The sequence below is a fragment of the Prionailurus bengalensis genome, chromosome C2 (assembly GCF_016509475.1).
Source record: "Prionailurus bengalensis isolate Pbe53 chromosome C2, Fcat_Pben_1.1_paternal_pri, whole genome shotgun sequence".
NCBI lineage: Eukaryota > Metazoa > Chordata > Mammalia > Carnivora > Felidae > Prionailurus > Prionailurus bengalensis.
In genome coordinates, this window is record NC_057350.1 from 4,655,448 (window position 1) to 4,674,538 (window position 19,091).

At 51.3% G+C, this 19,091-nt stretch overlaps 1 protein-coding gene across 2 annotated transcripts in view; it reads right to left on the reverse strand.

Moving 5' to 3' along the window:
- The window catches only part of BACE2 (beta-secretase 2), a 91,172-nt gene that overhangs the window by 40,827 nt on the left and 31,254 nt on the right, over positions 1-19,091 (reverse strand). For both annotated transcript variants that reach the window (XM_043593562.1, XM_043593563.1), the window contains exon 2: positions 11,022-11,110. In XM_043593562.1, the coding sequence (XP_043449497.1) occupies positions 11,022-11,110 (89 nt within the window). The remainder of the gene's footprint in view (positions 1-11,021; positions 11,111-19,091) is intronic.

Sequence of the window (19,091 nt, forward strand, 5' to 3'; positions counted from 1 at the left end):
GGGGCCGAGGGCAGTGGCCCGGGGTTCAGATTCTCACGTACAATCAGTGTGAAAATAGAAAGTGATCCCCTCCACCTCCACGGCCTTCCTCCTGATGTCACAGGCTCCTTCTCCAGGTTGTCCCCAAGGCTCCAAAGCTCATTATACTCATACCAAAACAGGAAGGGATTCAGACGATGGTCAGGGCAGAGGAGAATCCTGCCCTTGGGGAGACCGACAGTAAACAAACGAATACACAAAATTCCAAGTGGTGATAAAGAGCGTTAAGGACTCTCCAGAGAATAAATCGGTGGGGGGAGGAGGGGGGGTTGGCAGTGACGTGGAGGTGACCCAGGCGTCTGCAAAGCAACCACATGTGTGTGAGACATGCACAAAGACAATGAGCCACATAGGAAGGACATTCGGGAGGGAGGACGGCACGTGTCAAAGCCCTGTGGTGTCCCAACCTGTAAGGTAATTCTCTTACCCAGCTGAGTTTAAAAACTCTGCTGATTTACAGCAAAGGACCCAAAGAATGTCTCCAGGCAAATATCTGAGCATTCACACCACACTCACCCTAGGAAAACTGTCCACTTCCTCAGAGAAGTGTCAAATCACCAAACAGATCAGTGGAAAGTGCCCCCATTTGCCTGTGGCTTTTATTTCGCTGATTTATCACTGAACACTCAGTCCTTGTTGTAGGATCACACGGACTAATGCAGTCTTGCCTGAGGTCAGGAAGGAAGTTAAATCGGAGATGATATGACCTCTTTTGGGTGGGGGGTGGGGTGGGGGGTGGTGCGCACATCTCTTAAGCTTTAAATATATTTGACCGTTTTTAATTCGGTAATCGCGCTTCTGAGAATTTGATCCTAAGGAAACGCCCATGATGCAGGTGGAGATTCAGGTACAAAGACAGCCATTATGTTTCATCTATAATAGCAAATGGTTGGAAACAACCTAAGCGCCCAGTAAAAAGGAAACAGTTTAGCAAACCATACTATATCTCTACGATGGAATAGTACATAAAACCGAAACAGACTAAATCATTTTCAACGACACAGGAATAAGGTACAAGAAAAATGTCGGTGGCTCCCTTGGGTGGTGGGGTTTGCAGGGGAGACTCCCCTCGTTTTTTAGGCCCATCTACAATTTCTGCATACTTAACTTCCACAATCAGAAAAAAAAAAAAAGAGTTATTTTTTAAATGTCTGCAGACATGGGGCACCTGGGTGGCTCAGTCAGTTAAGCATCTGACTCTGGATTTCTGCTCAGGTCACGATCTCGCACTTCGCGGGTTTGAGCCCCGCGTCGGGCTCCGTGCTGACAGGGTGGAGCCTGCTTGGGATTCCCTCTCCCTCTCTCTCTGCCCCTCCCCTGCTGGCATGCGTGGGAGTGCCCTCTCTCTCTCAAATAATAAACTTTACAAACGGGCAGAAGATTTTGGGAGAAATTTGATCTCCGTTAACTTCGTAATGGGATACAAACTGTACAGAATGGCTGCTTTTGACATTTGCCCCCTTAGATCGCTCTGCCATGATCTCTAAGGGGCGGCAGCATTAAGTGACCACCTCGTGTGCACCTGTCTCCTGACAAGGGAGAGCACAGAAGAGTGAGGGTGGAGGGGTCCACGCACGCGGAGAACTAGGGGACCCATCAGAAGTCGCACGTGTAAGGCAGTCAGGTCGCTGAGACGCGGGCACCCGAGGGTTGCTGTAACGCCCAGTTTACCGCCAGCACTAATTCAGGTGTGCCTGATGCGTGGCAGGGGCTGCACGCAGCGACGGTGACCCGCAACGAAACCACTGAATTATTCCGGCCCTGCTGACAATCTCGGGTCATTCCTCGAGTCCGCAAATCCACCACTGCTAACGAGAGCGGCTACCTAGGATCCAGTCCAGGGTCAGCACACTGTTTCTGGAAAGGGCTAGAAAGCAAGTGCTTTACCTTTGGTGGGTCATGTGATCTGTTCCAACTCCCCAGCCATGCAAATCTAATGAGGACGGAGGCCACAGACGGTACATAAACAAGGCGCTGTTGTATTCTAGGAACGTTTTATGAACAGAAACACAACAGCAGATTGGGTTGTAGCTTGCGGGTCCTGGTTTGCCAACTTCCGATCTAAAAGATTAATTATCGGGGCACCTGGGTGGCTCAGTCAGTTAAGCGGCCGACTTCGGCTCAGGTCACGATCTTGCGGTTTGTGAGTTCGAGCCCCGCGTCGGGCTCTGTGCTGACAGCTCAGAGCCTGGAGCCTGTTTCGGATTCTGTGTCTCCCTCTCTCTGCCCCTCCCCCGTTCATGCTGTGTCTCTCTCTGTCTCAAAAATAAATAAAAACGTTAAAAAAAAATTTAAAAAAAATAAAAATAAAAATAAAAGATTAATTATCTCGGGCGCCTGGGTGGCTCAGTGAAGCGTCTGACTTCGGCTCAGGTCAAGATCTCGCGGGTTCATGAGATCGAGCCCCGAGTCGGGCTCTCTGCACTGTCAGGGCAGAACCTGCTTGGGATTCTCTTCTTCCCTCTCTTCTCTCTCTGCTCTTCTGCTGCTCACGCTCTCTCTCTCTCAAAATAAATAAAAAAAATAAAAATTTAGAAATAAAATAAAAAGTCTGCCTTAATAAATGTTAAATGATCAGTTATCTCCCCAAAACCACCTGAAGTACCACAACTGTCTTTTGAGAAGTTGTTTTATTTCTACTGTGCCCAGAGTATAGAACACTCATTAGAATTTGCTAATATCGTCGGAGTCTGAGCCAGCCTCTTACATGTATTAGACGTGTTTTCTACACTATCCTGACCAGCTTGCTACTCCCCTCATGGGGGAGGCATTCTGGATATTTCAGTGCCACCCGCAGAGCTGAGAGGCAGGTGATGTCACGCTGACTGCGTTCAACCGCTTATTAGCTGTGTGATACGGGCCAGGTTGCTTAACCTCTCTGTGCCTCTGGCTGAAAGGCGACAACATAGCACCACACCTCGGGCGGTGGTTTAAGTTTGAGGAGCAAGAGTTAATACTGGAAAGCGTTTAGAACAAAGTCCCTGGGACACAGCAGGCACGCAACGAAAATAGCTGCCATTATTATAATTATCTAATCACTTGCTATCTTTATTCAATCTAGGAACTACTATTAGAAGAGGTAAGAATTTTTGTTCCCTGAAAACGCTCCTACAGAGTTACTCTTACTGAATACCCAAAACGGTCTCATTTGGAAGTCCAGCCATCCCTCGGAAAGGGGGTTAGTCTGTCGAACGGCTTGGTTAAGGTGGTCAGGAGCGGCGGAGGGGGCTTGGTGTCTAAAGGCAGCGTTCTCCTGTGTCCTAGAGAGGTGCGGTCCAATAGAACTGGCCGCAGATCGGTGCTGTCCAACATGGTAGCCGTAGGGGCCACTGAGCGGTAAAATACGATTGCAGGGTGACTGAAGGGGTAAACTGATTTCACCTGACGTTACGTATTTTCAACAGCCACATGCGGCTAGCAGTCACCCCTGTAGAAAGCACAGCTGTGGACAACGCGAGAAAAAAGTAAATGCATGCTGTCTGAGCTCCCCGAAACGAACCTCGAAGGGCAAACACCTCAGGGATGAATGGTAAGCAACTCTGAGGGTTATGGACACATAGTTTTCGGGACTGAATTAAAAAAGAAAAGTCTTGGGGCGCCTGGGTGGCGCAGTCGGTTAAGCGTCCGACTTCAGCCAGGTCACGATCTCGCGGTCTGTGAGTTCGAGCCCCGCGTCGGGCTCTGGGCTGATGGCTCAGAGCCTGGAGCCTGTTTCCAATTCTGTGTCTCCCTCTCTCTCTGCCCCTCCCCCGTTCATGCTCTGTCTCTCTCTGTCCCAAAAATAAATAAACGTTGAAAAAAAAAAATTAAAAAAAAAAAAAAAAAAAGAAAAGTCTTGGGGAGCCTGGATGGCTCAGTCGGTTGAGCGTCCGACTTCAGCTCAGGTCACGATCTCGCGGTCCGTGAGTTCGAGCCCCGCGTCAGGCTCTGGGCTGATGACTCAGAGCCTGGAGCCTGCTTCCGATTCTGTGTCTCCCCCTCTCTCTGCCCCTCCCCCATTCATGCTCTGTCTCTCTCTGTCTCAAAAATAAATAAAAATGTTAAAAAAAATTAAAAAGAAAATTAAAAATAAAAATAAAAAAAAGAAAAAAGAAAAGTCTTCCTCTGCCTTCATGCTCTAACATCCTACTCGTTGGCACTAAAATGCTGTGGCTCTCAAGGGCTCTGCTCACTAATTAGCGACACTGAGAGAGAACCCCACATTGGCTCCTCCCGTGGCATCCATTCTGGGCGCTCAGAAACCCCAATCGATCAAGGATACAGGCAGCCAGGAAAAAGTCTGCTCACGGCAATAAAACCCACTTGGAACCGGGGGTGCCTGGGTGGCTCAGCTGGTTGGGCGACCGACTTTAGCTCAGGTTGTGATCTTACAACTCGTGAGTTCGAGCCCCGCGTCGGGCTCTGTGCTGACAGCTCAGAGCCCGGAGCCTGCTTTGGATTCTGGGTCTCCCTCTCTCTCTGCTCCTCCCCCACTCACGCTCTGCCCCCCTCTCTCTGTCAAAAATAAACAAACATTAAAAAAAAAACCCACTTGGAACCCAGTTCAGGAGGCATTCTGCCTCTGAGTGTTGCCCGAACACAGGAGTGGAAAGTGAAATCAACGAGCGGAGGAGAAAAGAGCCACAGAACATTGTAGTGTTTTGAAAGAAACCCCCTGTTGCTTTCAGAGGACATAAAAAGAGAAGGTGTAAGGGCAGAATTGAAGAGTGGGGTCCTGAGGTCTGATCTGGTTCTCTTAAACCACCGCACCCCGGGAACGTGGAACCTCCGGAAGAATGCAGCCAGGGGCTCTTTGGCCTGTTTGGGGGTTTGGAACCGACCTTTGGGGTTGCTGGGCTGGCCCAAGTGACCAGATACTCCCTCCCCTTCTCTGCTCGCTCTGGGAGTGACCGGACCAGAGTGGGTGGGGCCATTGATGGCCCTTGGGGCTGCTCAGCTAGCCTGTCTATCCTGGAGACTCGTCAACACCCTCAACAGTGGCCAAAGCTCATGGGCTCCAACAGTCCCGTCTGGGACAGGCAAACAATGGGTGGGCTTGAGAAATGATCTAAATCATCAAATGTCCGCATCGTCGCACACGGAGACATGAGGCATTTCCTGGGGGCATCAGGGGTCCAGCTCAGCCTCCTTCAGTTGGTCACCGGTAGTCCCCTAACATCCTAATTCTACTGACAGGCATCGACTGCTCCTTTGCCACGACTTCCCTGGGGGCTTCACCCCGCATGGAGTATGGGAGGAGGAGACATTTTAATGGAAAGATGTTTAATTTCCAGAAGAGATTAGTAGAAGGTCAGGGGAATGACTATGTTGGCTCTTTAATCAAGCCAATTGGCCGGAGGCTGTTTTATTGGCTAAAAAAGAAGGACATCTAAAGAAATACACAATCTTCTTTTTGCCATGTAGAAATCCATCGGAACGTTTGCCACCATGAAAGGAGGGCTTCTGATGGGAAAAAGCTACACAAATGATTAACGGTAGTCTGACGGCTCATTCCATAAATCAAAGAACTCTTGTCAAAGAACCCCAAGCCAAAGCTCCAATTACTGGGAAATGTTTCAGGAAGCATTAAACCTGAATATCCAAAGACTGGGGGACTTGAATCAGAGGCTGACAAACCCAACCAGGAACCTTATTATAACTGAGGGAGATCAGAGGGACAGGCAAACACAGAAACATCATAGAGCAGGCAGCTACATCTCAGAAAAGAACCCTTTGTCAGAAACTAAGAAGGGAAGGGAGAACGTTCTCTTGGCATCCATCAAATACAACGGGGGAAAGCATACCGTAGGCCAACTGTAAAGTCAGCTCAAAGCAACAGGCAAATTAGTAATACATAATTTACACAGAAAATGCTCCTATCTTTCCAATATTAAATCTGCGTCAAATAGAAGCCTGGGAGAAACACGGCGGGGCGGGGGGTGGGGGGCACAGAGGAAGGGAGAGAAAAGAACGTTGGCGTAAATCTGAGCGACTGCTTAACCTGCAGACGCCCGCTGTTAGTAGGGACACCTCTGATGGAGCAGAACCGGCCCCAAACTCAGAAATGTGATGCTTCACGGAACAGTCCTCTTAAAAGGCCGGCCAGAGGCCCAAAATGTGGGTGATGTCTTCTGGGTACTGAGAACTTTTCAGCATCACCTGTGAACCAAGAAGGTGGGCTCAGGTCTGGGCGACAGAGCCAGGGGCGTCCCCCGCCCGCTGGTAGGTTCTGTTATCTCTGCTCGTCCACGTGTGGACAGCCCAGGAGACCCTTGAGGGCCCCAAAAGCTGGTAGGGAGCCCTCAGCCCTCCTGGGCTAGTTAGCGGGAGGGAAGGCTTAGCCATCGGGGGAGCTACAGACGTTCTCACGAGTTTCACCTTAAACGAGGCTCAACACCTAAATATGAGAAACAGAAACATCTGCTGCCTGACCACAAACCCGGCCGGCAAGGTTAGCGGCGAGGTTAGAAAGACGTGTCCTCCCGAAGCCTGAGACGGGACCACCGTCCGACCAAACCGTGAACAAAGCAAAAGGTAAACGAGAAAAGACCCCCGCAGGCTACGCTCGGGTAAATACCGTACACGGTATTTGTAACGTTGCCTGCGACCTACCGCGGTTTCAATAACCGCATCTGCGTGGCAGAAGGGACTGGCTTGCAAAGTGCTCTTTTGGCCTTTATTGATCCCTGGCTGTGGGCGCTTGCCCAAGCCCTACCGTCTACCCACTGGGAAGGGAACACTCATCCACAGGGTTAAATCTGCACACTTGAGGGGCGCCTGGGTGGCTCAGTGGGTTGAGCGTCCGACTCTTGATCTCAGCTCGGGTCATGATCTCACGGTTCGTGGGTTCGAGCCCCGTGTCGGGCTCTGTGCTGACAGCTCGGAGCCTGGAGCCTGCTTCGGATTCTGTGTCTCCCTCTCTGCCCCTCCCCTGCTCGTGCTCTCTCTCTCTCTCTCTTTCAAAAATAAACAAACATTAAAAAAGACTTTTTTTGGGGGTGCCTGGGTGGCGCAGTCGGTTAAGCGTCCGACTTCAGCCAGGTCACGATCTCGCGGTCCGTGAGTTCGAGCCCCGCGTCGGGCTCTGGGCTGATGGCTCCGAGCCTGGAGCCTGTTTCCAATTCTGTGTCTCCCTCTCTCTCTGCCCCTCCCCCGTTCATGCTCTGTCTCTCTCTGTCCCAAAAATAAATAAACGTTGAAAAAAAAATTAAAAAAAAAAAAAAACAAAAAACTTTTTTTTAAAAATTGCATCCTGGAATCTAATGTGAGTACACACATCTCTCAAATGTTGGCTTTACTCTGCTGAACTTTCTCCTACTGTCTCTCGTGTCTACAGATCGGTGATGAAAACCAGAACTACCCCAGGGGAGGAAAGCCACTAAAGACACAGCTGAGCCTCGAATACGAGGTTCAGAGCATAGGGAGTGTGCTGCACATGCGTGTTCTGAGCACAGGGCAGGTGTGGGGACACCAGGTACGTGTCGCGACTACAGCCTGCAGTGTGAAGAAGACGGAGGGCTAAGGTTGCTATGCCACCCAGATACATTTTTTTACGTATTTTTAATATGCATTTGCACCTTCCAGAAACGCGAGCCAACCCGGGGAAGGTGACACTTTTGGGGGAGGGACAACTTTACCAAGATTCTTTGCCTGTTTGTTAAATCATGTCACCAACCCAAGCCGCTCTGGGGGTCTGAGTCCACTTCAACCCTCCTTCTCCCCGTCTGCACTGGCTGCTGCAAGGCCCCCGGGGATGCTCACAGCCTCGTGTGCCCCCACCTCCCAGCCCTCCCACTGCAGCCGACCCAGAGTGTGCACAGACCGAGGTACCGACCACCTCTGTCCACATGACCGCTTTCCATCCTCCCCGTACGGTCCCGGGGCGTCTAGACTTAACACATGCAGGTAAGCGATACTGCCTTTCCAATTCATTCAGGGCATTCCCAAATACTTGCTAGAAAAAGGGGGTGTGCCAGGGCTGAAGGTTCAGGAACTGTTGACCTAGAAGCTTGATCTTGGACAAGTCTCTTGGCCTCCTGGGCCTCCTGTGCTACGTGAATAAAATCAAGGTCTGGACCAAGTCCAAGTCCTGCTCTAGGACGAAACAGTCCAGATTGAGCAGCTGGGGGCAGAGGATGTGGATGGACGGCCCATCAGAAGGGGAAAGGGCAGAGGGTAGCCCCCAGCCCCGTGCACACGCGTGCGTGCACACACATACGCCCCCCTGCTGCACATCTGTGGCTACAGCAAAAGCTCTGGGGCACCCACAAGTCTTCTTCTGTCATAAACAGTCACTGGCTGGGAAGTTCGCCCCGGAATTTCAGTAACCACAGGTTCTCGGTGCACGGGGTCGTACACTAAGGCACAGGCTCTTCGAAGGACGGGCCCACGGGGTATCTGGTGGCCCCACGAGGCCTGCCTAGCACCTGCCACCACTGCTCTCCAGCTGTGCCTACAGAGGACCACATCTGTTGTGCCACCAACATGGAGACCGAGTTGTGGCATCGGGAGAAGACAGGCGGGCACTTCTCCCACACGGGGCGACGTCTCCTGCCTTACTATCGACGCCCACAGTTTTCTGAAGCTTCCCAATTGTTATTTTCCCTCAACCAAAGTTGGGGGAACAGAGACTATGGACGAGGAAAGTGAGCAGGGAGGCATGTAGAGGACGGGCAGCAGGGCACTGAATGTGGAAGCTCAGGGTCTGGCAACGGCTCACCAGCCTGAAGAGCCAACCGCATTCTCCTTATTTGTTTTCTCTATTTAAGGTTAAACTTTAGGGTCACAAAAAGAGACATGAAATCGAAATGTGCATGGCATTTGGGCAGCAACGGCACCCAGAAGACGGCGACTCTGACCCCGTGGGCTCCTCTGGGGCCCAACGCTGCCACGAGGCCCTGGGGGCCGTCCCGGGAGCCCAGCGGGGGCTGCCCGATGCCATCCAGGCTCCACACTGTTCTCAGGTGCCTGCCCCACAACGGCAGGCTGGGAGCCCTGTCCTCAGACTGAATGTTCTGTGCTCCTTTCTAAGCGAGTCACAGAAGTGGTCCCAGTGAACCACACCTTGACCACCATTGAACTTCGGGACAGCAAAGGTGGCTCTCCGAGCAAGCCCAGGCCGCGGTCCGGAACAGCCTAACGCTGACGCCTAACGCTCCCCTCCCGGCTCGAGCCCCCGCCACATCAGGACTAGAGGGGCTCGAGGACCGTCAGAGGACGGTGTGCCGTCTGCAAACCGGGTGTGACTACAAAAAGGCCAGCTGACTCAGATTTTTACCAGGTCAATGCCAGGAGAAGGCACCACAGCTGATAGGAGAATCCTCCTATGGATTCCCCTGGAAGGAGTTCATACCTGTGTGTCCACGCATACCCAGACAAGTACACGACTCACAGGAAAACACACAACCATATACTCACAGCGAGATCGACACATACACAACCGTATACATATATGAAAATATCTACACACACACAGATGTCTACACATGCACACAAAGGACCCACAACCATATGCACGTATGCAAATATCTACATACACACAGATGTCTATATACACACACACAACCATATACACAAATACATACACAACCATACAAATGTATGCAGGTATCTACACATAACACAAAAACATATGCATACACATAAATATACAATAATCACAGACACATACAGATATGTACATATACACAGATGTCTACAAATACACAAGGATACACATCATACAGACACATAAATATACACACAACCATATATACATATGCACAGATACCTATACATATACACAAATATATACATATACATACAACCATACACACATATGAATATACACACTATTTACACATCTGCACAGATATCTGCACATATACACAAAGACAATCATATACACATACACAGATATCTACACATCTACATACCCACAGATATATACACAACCATATACACACATACACGAATATACAATCATATGCACAACTATACACATGTATGCAGCTATCTACATATACAAATAAATATTTACATACACATAAATATACACACATACATACACAGATACACACACACCATATGCTCAAATATACACACAACCATATACACATATGCACAGATATCTACACACATACAACCATATACACATACACAGATATCTGTGCATCTATATACATACAACCACATACACATACCCACAGATATATACACAACTATATACACATATATAGAACCATACACACATATGCAGATATCCACACACACAAATATTTAGATACATCAAATATACACACAATCATACACACACGATATCTACATATACACACATGTCTACACATACACACAACCATATATGCATACACAGATTCTACAAATACACACACAAATGGACATGCAACCATATACGTATACACACAAATAGATACACAACCATACACACGTATGCAGTAGCTACACGTACACACAAATACGCACACAATTATATACAAATATATACATATACAGATGTCTACAAATACAAATACACACAACCACACACACAGACGAGTACATACAGAACCATATACCGATATCTACACCTACACAAATATATACACACAAATACACACAACCATATACACATACATACAAATATACACACCCATCTACACATACACAGATATCTACACATATACATACACATAGATATATATACAACCATATAAATATAAACACAAATACACACAATCATACAAATGTCTATACATACAGAAATATGTACACACACACAAATATACACACAGTCATATACACAAATGTCTACACAAATAGACGCATGCACACAGGTCTACATACACACAGATATCTAGGCATACAAATATACATGCAGATGTCTACACAGACACACGAATACATACATACACAGATCCCCCTTTAAACAACACAGCCTTTTTCGGCTTCTCTTATGCCAGTGTCTGCTCAGTATTCACGCGGTGCCCCGAAACCCTGCCGCACCCAGCCACGCGCCCGTCACTCACCTCTCCGTGTCAAAGTACGAGTCTATGTAAGAATGCGGGGCACCTGCCACGGCGAAGTTGCTGCTTCCAGTGTCCACGAGAATCTGCAGCTTTTATTTTGAAGGGGAAAAAATAGAAACTATCAGGTTACTGGAAGAAGGCAATGCTCTCGAAGAATTCTTTCTAAACTAAGCACCAAGAACAAGGTATTGCTTGGGAAAAAAAACTTGTATCAATGAGAAATTTGTGTTAAAAGTCGTTATGAAATTGAAATCTGAACAGTCCATTAAGAAGCTAACAGCAGGGAGGGGCACCTGGGGGGCTCAGTCGGTTAAGCGTCTGACTTCGGCTCAGGTCATGATCTCACAGTTTGCGGGTTCAAGCCCCGTGTCGGGCTCTGTGCTGACGTCTCAGAGCCCGGAGCCTGCTTTGGATTCTGTGTCTCCCTCTCTTTCTGACCCTCCCCCACTCACACTCTGTGTGTGTGTGTGTGTCTCTCTCTCTCGAAAATAAACATTAAAAAAAATTTTTTTAATACACAAACCTTAAAAAAAAAAACTGCTAAAAAACATAAGCTATTGATGAGATAACCCAGGTGGGTAAGTATTTACCTAGAATTCTCTCAACACTTACACAGCTGCTCTGGGAAAAACCCTCAGTTTTGCCAAATCCAGTGTTTTCCACACTTCTCTCACTTGACCCCCTCCCTCAGCAGAGTCTTGCCCAGTCAGCCACCCTGTCCTGGAAATACGGTCTTCGTTCTGGATTCCGGGACTCTACGCTCCCAGTTTTCCTCCGACTTCCTGCCTGCCCACTTCAGTCTCACTGCCGGGTGCCTCTCCTCTGCCCCGTGTGCGGGAGTCCCCCACAGGTTGGCCCTGCAGCCGCCAGGCACCAGCCACACTCGCCCCGTGGCAGCGACCTCATCAGTCTCACGGCTTTGCCCTCCACACGCCCGTGACTCCCCTACGTCTCCCACGCGGGCACCCCCAGGCCTTCCCCGCTCAATACCTCCACTTGGATGCCCAACAGCCATCCGTTAGGGGTTGAAATGTGTCCCCCAGAAAGTCACACCGCGGTCCTAACCCCCCAGAACCTGTGACTGTGACCTGACTTGGAAACAGGGTCTTTTCGGATGCCATTAAGATGAGGTCATTAGGGTGGCCGTCATCCGACAGGACTGCGGTCCTTACAAGAGGAAAACACCATGGGAAGATACAGACGCACAGGAAGAAGGCCAGGGGACAGGGGCAGAGACTGGACAGAGGCAGGTGCAGCCAAGGGGCACCAGAGACTAACGGCCACCACCGGCAGCCAGCAGACGCAAGGAAGGACTCGACCCAGAGTCCCAGAGGGAGGGCAGGCCGGCCGCCACCCTGACCTCAGACTTCTGGCCTCCAGACTGTGAGAAGAGGCATTTCTGTTTCAGACCACCCGGTCTGTGCTTCACGATGGCTGCCCCAGGAAACAAACACACTGTCTCAAGTCTGACGTGTCCAGAAGCGAGCCCCCGGCACCCCCAGGCCTGCCGCGTCAGCTCAGGCCAGACAGCGTGGCGACACCTTCACCGCTTCTCTCCCCTATGCCCCACATCCAGACCCCCTCCTCCGGGCCGTATTCCGCGCCTGCCCGTCTCTCATCACCTCTGCTGGGACCAATGTGGCCAGTAGCATGACCGTCTCCCGCCTTTCCCAACCAGCGTCCCCGTTTCCTGCCTCGGTCCGCTCCACCCAGTGGCCACCGTGACACTACAAAAGTGTAAGTCAGAGTGCACCACCCCCTGCCCTCCCTCGGCTCGAAAACCTCAGTCCTCGCACCGGCTGCCAAGTCCCCGGCGCCCCGACTTCACTCCACCCCCACCGTGCTGTTCCGTGGACATTCCAGACTGGGGCCGTCCCTGCCCCCCGACCCGCTGCCTGTGCCGAAGTGGACTGCCCTCCCGGGGGGACCCGGAACGCGGCGTGCCCTCCTGGGGGGGAACCGGGACACGGAGTGCCCTCCCGGGGGGACCCGGGACACAGCATGCCCTCCCGGGGGGACCCGGGACACAGAGTGCCCTCCCGGGGAACCCGCAGTGCACATCCCCCCATGTCCTCCAAGGCTTTACTCAATGGGCACCTCTCAATGTACCCTTCTGAATGGCAACTCTCTGCCTCTGCTGGGCACCCCCTTCCCTTCCTCCCTCTGCTCCCATGACGCTCATGCCCTCCTGGGGTAACAACAGCAATGGCAGGCATCTAGCAGCACCTACTATGTGCCAAGGACTCAGCACCTACTATGTGCCAGGGACTCCTTACAGTGCTGCACACACACTAACGTGCTGAACCCTCACAAGGGCCTTCTGAGGGCAGCGTCGACACCCTTATTCACAGATAGGGCAAGCAGGTGCAGAGGGGCTGACCAACCCGGTCATGCACGGGTGTGTGCGTGGCAGGGCCGGGTCTGAACCCACGCCGTCTTACTCCAAACACATTATTTTAACCCACCTACCCACTTCCTGGCTCTAGGAGCTACCCCTAGAGTGTGAGCTCTCAGGCAGGGATATGTGCTATTTTGTTCGCTGCTCTGTCCCCGTGCCCGGAACGGGGCCAGGCACAGAGTAGACGCTCAAATATGTGTTGAGCGAACAGCTAAATGATTCTCCAAGGTTAAAAAAAATCAAAGACACCAACTTTTCCTTTGAAAGACAATACAGATACGGGAAAAAATAAACAAGGTACAGTTGGGGCGCCTGAACGTGCTGTGGGCAGGCTCCGCAGAGGCCCCTGTTTTAGGCTGCCAGGCAGGCAGCAATTCTGGCTCCCGCTTCCCCGATCGAAGTGCCCTGGCCTTCCCCTGCAGGAGGCTGTGGAAATGGCCGGGAGTAACGACCCGTCCTGGGAGCACCTGCCCTGGAGCTGTGGGCACAGCGAATGCACTGCCCATGTTTTCCCAAACAAGAGCCAATTCTGTGACCTCAGAGGGTGCCCTTCCCAGCACTGAAGATCCCATCCACGACACTTGGCGGAATGGCGGACAGATCTGGGGCCTGAGGCCTGACGTGACTCTAAAACGTACTGAATAAAGAGATGATAAAAATCACTCGATACGCCTTAACTTTAGGAAGTGAATTCTGCCCTTCGTCTGCATCTACTAACACGGAGTCACTGGAAAAGGTGCAAAATCTCACTCCCCTACAGAGAGGAGATGTCAGACAGCCTGCAGTTTGAATAAAAATCATCTGGTTCCCCGTTCAAGCATGTGATGCCCAACAGCCCCGCGGCTGTCGCCAAGTCTGCGTGTACTTGGGCTGGACCGGAAAGGAGCTGCAGAGACCTCGAGTGCCTCCAGCAGTCAGGGCAGGTGCGCCCGGGGGAGGAGTTCGTGGGCAGGTCAGCAGGGAGGGCCGGATATTCCTACAGGGCAGAGCTCTCCGCTCCCACTCTCAGTGTCAGTGATTCAACACAACATGATCCTCAAAGCAGGCTGATCAGAATCTCTGTGCAGGTTTTCAAAAAGCCCCTTCACATTGGGGCACCTGGGTGGCTCAGTCAGTTAAGCGTCCGACTCCGGCTCAGGTCATGATCTCCAGGCTCATGTGCTGACAGCTCGGAGCCTGGAGCCTGCTTCCGATTCTGTCTCCCTCTCTCTCTGCCCCTCCCCCACTCGTGCTCGTGTTTTCTCTCTCTCTCTCTCTCTCTCTCAAAAATAAACGTAAAAAAATTTAAAAAATAAAATAAAAACAATAAATAAATAAACGTAAAAGCAATCCCCTCAAAATCAGTTCTTTTAAGACAGGAGCCCATCCCACATACGTCCGACTCAATACATTTTTCTTAATCCTATGGCTTCCCATGTCCCATTTCCATTTTGATCCCGTAGTTCACGTTTTCATGGAGGCCTCACACTTAGGATGGCTGATGAAATCGTCGGCCGCTGGTGACTGGGTCAACCTCCAGCCCGTCTGCCCTCCCGAGGCGAGCCTGAACTCCCAACTCTCCTCCCAGGTTGGTTCCCCATCCCAAGAGCAAGCTCATTAACGTCACTCAGGTGTGGGCGGACGGGGGCTTGCTCTGAATAGCAGTCCTATCCCTGGGGGAGCTCCTCGGGTTTCAGGAGCTCTGCCAGGAACTGGACCAAGATCAAACATAGATTTCTTCTAGTAAGTCGCAGTATCACATATGGCCAATGTGACAACAGCAAGGATGGCACCTTTACCCATCCTGGGAACGAACTGCCAAAATGCAACCTGTCAAGCACCAAGGCTTTTGTCCCAGCGGCAGACACTGGGTCCAAGCTGACACACGCTCAGCCGTGCAACACACGGGATCCCGCTTCCAGATTTAAATGGTTCCTGAGGACAAGAAGAGCTTCTCAAGTTGCTTGGAGGAAAGCAGCAGAGAAACAAAGGAGAAGGGTAAAACCCCGGGACTCCTCCATGAGGCCAATCGGGGAATTCGACACCTTTAAAAACAGGGAGTGAGGGGCGCCTGGGTGGCTCGGTCAGTGAAGCATCCGACTCTTGATTTCAGCTCAGATCATGATCTCGTGGTTCACGGGTTGAGGCCCCACGTGGAGCTGTGCGCTGACAGCGCGGACCCTGCTTGGATTCTCTCTCGGCCTCTCTCTCTGCCCCTCCCTTGCTCATGCTCTCACGCCCTCTCAAATAAATAAAAGAAGAAAGTGTGGCAAGACATATCAATCACCCGAAAAATAAAACAAAACAACAAAAAACAATTTCACAACAGTGAGGAATACTTCATCTGTCATTAAATCACAGGTGAGAAAACTCTAGAATCCTGAACATGAGCATCCTTCCTGCCCACACTCATGGTCGGTCAGGAAAAGCGTGCCATCTTTACGAGCGCTTCTGGGTCTCCAAGCACCCAGCCACCCAGCAGGAAAGGCCGGCTGCCTGGGGGCATCCCACCTCCACACCAAGTGCTTTTTCACAACAAGCGTGGTCAGAGGCACAATCGCCTAGGAGAATTTCTGGGTAGACATCCACCCCCCAACAGCCTCCGCATCTTGCCAGAACTTTCACACACCCCTGCGCTTACGTCTACCGCAACAAACAAAGCCCCGCTTTGCAGAGGCAGGGGGACACGAAAGCAGAAAAAAGCTGCACCAGAATACAGACTCCATTCTTTTACACAGCCGACTCCTAACCGTCCAGGCATCTGGTTCGACCCTCTCTTTCCCAGCGAGTTCAGCAGGGCTCAGCTTGCAAGAAAATTCAATTCGAGTCATGGCTCGGCAAAGCCGGCCACCTCAGTTGTTCCTGGAGCAAAGGATCTGAGGAGAGAAATCACCCCAATAAATGAGGCAGTCCAAAGTCAGGCAAGGGACGGATGTCCAGGGAAACCACCGTGGGTTTGTGTTTCAAGTAACGTCTCTGCACAGCAACAAGCCGACACTTTTTTCTGTGCAACGATGCTGGAGACAGACGTCGTGTGTGCTGACGTCCCGCCATAGCTCCCCTTTTGGGAGGAATCCAAGCCACAAGGGAAAAAAGGTAGTGCCACTCGCCCCGTACCTCTGCTCTGCAACAAGCTGAACCTCCGAGGCTCAGGGTACCGGTTTCTTAGCCTCACTCCACGCATTCACACCGCCTTCTGCGGCATCCTTCATCCTGAACTTCCAAAAGCATTTTCTGCCTCCTTGGGTTCAAGTCCACACACCCATGATGGTCTAAACCCCAGGACGCTCAGCCCCATCAAGAGACGTTGAAGATGCAGATAGATGAACATTAAAAAAAAAAAAAAGGTCCAGAACTGCAGGAATTGACAGGACAAATTTTTTGTCGCTCCGTAAAAACAATAAAAACTCCAAACACTCCCTGGAGTCACTGCCCTGTGCCTCCCAGCACAGCCAGGCATCACTGAGCTAAACTTCCGTCTCGATTACAAGCCTGTAAGCAGCACAGGCAACTACTGACCAGTGCCCCCTGGAAGCTCCAGGAACATCACCTTCCTGGTTTTCCCACCACAGCCCTCCTTTCTCATCCCCCCTGCAGATACTTCCCTCCTCTGTGCTCTTGGAAACGCCGTACACGTTGTTCCTAGGAATTCTGTGTCCCCAGCCCCTGGTGCACCATTTCCACACTGGACGGCGCCCCACGGTCTTCTCCAGGGGACATCCCAGCACGGGGCACCCTGCAGGGGAGCAGGGCCTGGGTGGGATTCGCCGCTTCGGCCCCAGTACCTTGGACAGCGCCCAGGGCATCTTGGCCGCTCGATAAAGTTGTGAAAGCCTGAAAGCCGTGAACAAGTCGCTGCATATTCTGGGCAAAAGAAACTTGTTTATTCATTTACAAGACAAGTCGGTATTGCACACCCACCAATAATACACAAAATATCAAGAAGGCAAAAGATCTGAGACCGTCTATTCTAGAAGATGAGAGAGAAGACGTAGGAGACTCCTAGTACCCCTAAAGCAAACACTTTCCCCTTTGGCTGTACTTCTTCAACGATATTCTCCAAGCCCAGCAGCCCCGGCTAAACCCGCGCAATGCCATTCTACAAAATAACCCTGAAGCAAGGACACCGTTCGGCACACTGGCGGGTGAGGACTGGACAGGTTTCGACATGTGAACGGCCAGTGTCTTCACGACAACGCACTTCTGAGCCCCTTTGCTGAGCGGTGACAGAGCCCCGGATCCAGGGGGCCCCACCTCTCACAAGCCTGCGTCTGGGCAGGACTCCACCTCGCTGCCTGTGCCTCGCTACTCCCTGGTGCAGACTCTCAGTGAGCCAGCAATACCTGCTTGTGCCAATCACACATGCAACTCTCTGCAGGAGGTGGGAAGACGGAGGTCAGTCCTCAGTGGCCACCACCACAAACTCCAGGACATCCCAAGGGACCTCTGGCCAAGGGCTGGTTCCAGAGCAGTTTGAATCTAACGGGTTCTTCAGGACGTTCCCTTTAGGAGTGTCCTTGGGGACAGTCAGGACTTTATCCTCACGCCCTGGCCTGCCTAGACAAAGCTCACTCATTTTTAAAATGGCACGTGCTGTGGGGTTTTATGTTCCTCATTGTGTGTTGGTGCGACGCTGACGGAGTCCTGGCTGTCTGGGTCTTTACTGGCCTTCCTTTTCTCCAAGTAGCTTTCCTTTCAAAGAGCTTGAAAATTGCTTGAGGGCAAAACAGATTCTCCTGTCTCCTTTTGTCATTCCCCACAATGACCACCTCAGGCATCCGCTAATCAGCGGACCTGTAGGGGTAAGAACACACCTGGGAGAAGGAGCACCTGCCAAGAAGCTGGAGGGAGATCGAGATCAAACTCCTGATATGTGTGTGCAAAGTATTTAGGTTTTCTAGAAATGGCTAGGGGGGGGTTCACTTCATGTCCCAGGTGCTCTACAAAATAACCACATGTTTACCTCTTAAATAGCCAAGGATAACCAATGTTAGAACAAGATGATGGGGGCACCTGGGTGGCTCAGTCGGTTAAGCATCTGACTTCAGCTCAGGTCATAGATATCACGGTTCATGGGTTCGAGCCGCGCGACGGGCTCTGGGCTGACAGCTCGGAGCCTGGAGCCTGCTTCGGATTCTGTGTCTCCCTCTCTCTCTGCCCCTCCCCTGCTCGCACTCTGTCTCTCTCAAAAATAAATAAACATTAAAACATTTTTAAAGGAATTAAGACAACAGCAGAGGTTTTGGTGCCCACCCATGTGCCCTGGTATTTACTGGAGCTTCCGGTACATTCTCTAGCTGCAGCAGCAAAGACCCTTCAAGCATCCAGAGCGGCATGAAGTGCCAGGAAGTGAACAGAGCATCGGATGGCCTGAGACCTCCACCTGCCGGCTCCTCACCTGGACAGCTGGACAGCGCGCTCTGCCGCCTCCCAGAAGTCCGGGCAGCCCCAGACCCAGCTGTTCCCTGCAGTCACGGGCTCCTCCCTGCCTCACTGCCTTGCCCCCACCAGTGTCTCAGGGCAGGGAGAAACTCGAGAAGCGTGACTCCGGCAAACCTTGCCTTATGTGCCCCAGAGACCAAATACGCTTAAACTCAGAGACCCTGAACGGAACGAAAGCCAAGTGTGGTCAGGAAAGCGAAGAGCCCTCCAAGACGACGACCCACCTGACCATTCTACCACCAGCCGAAACC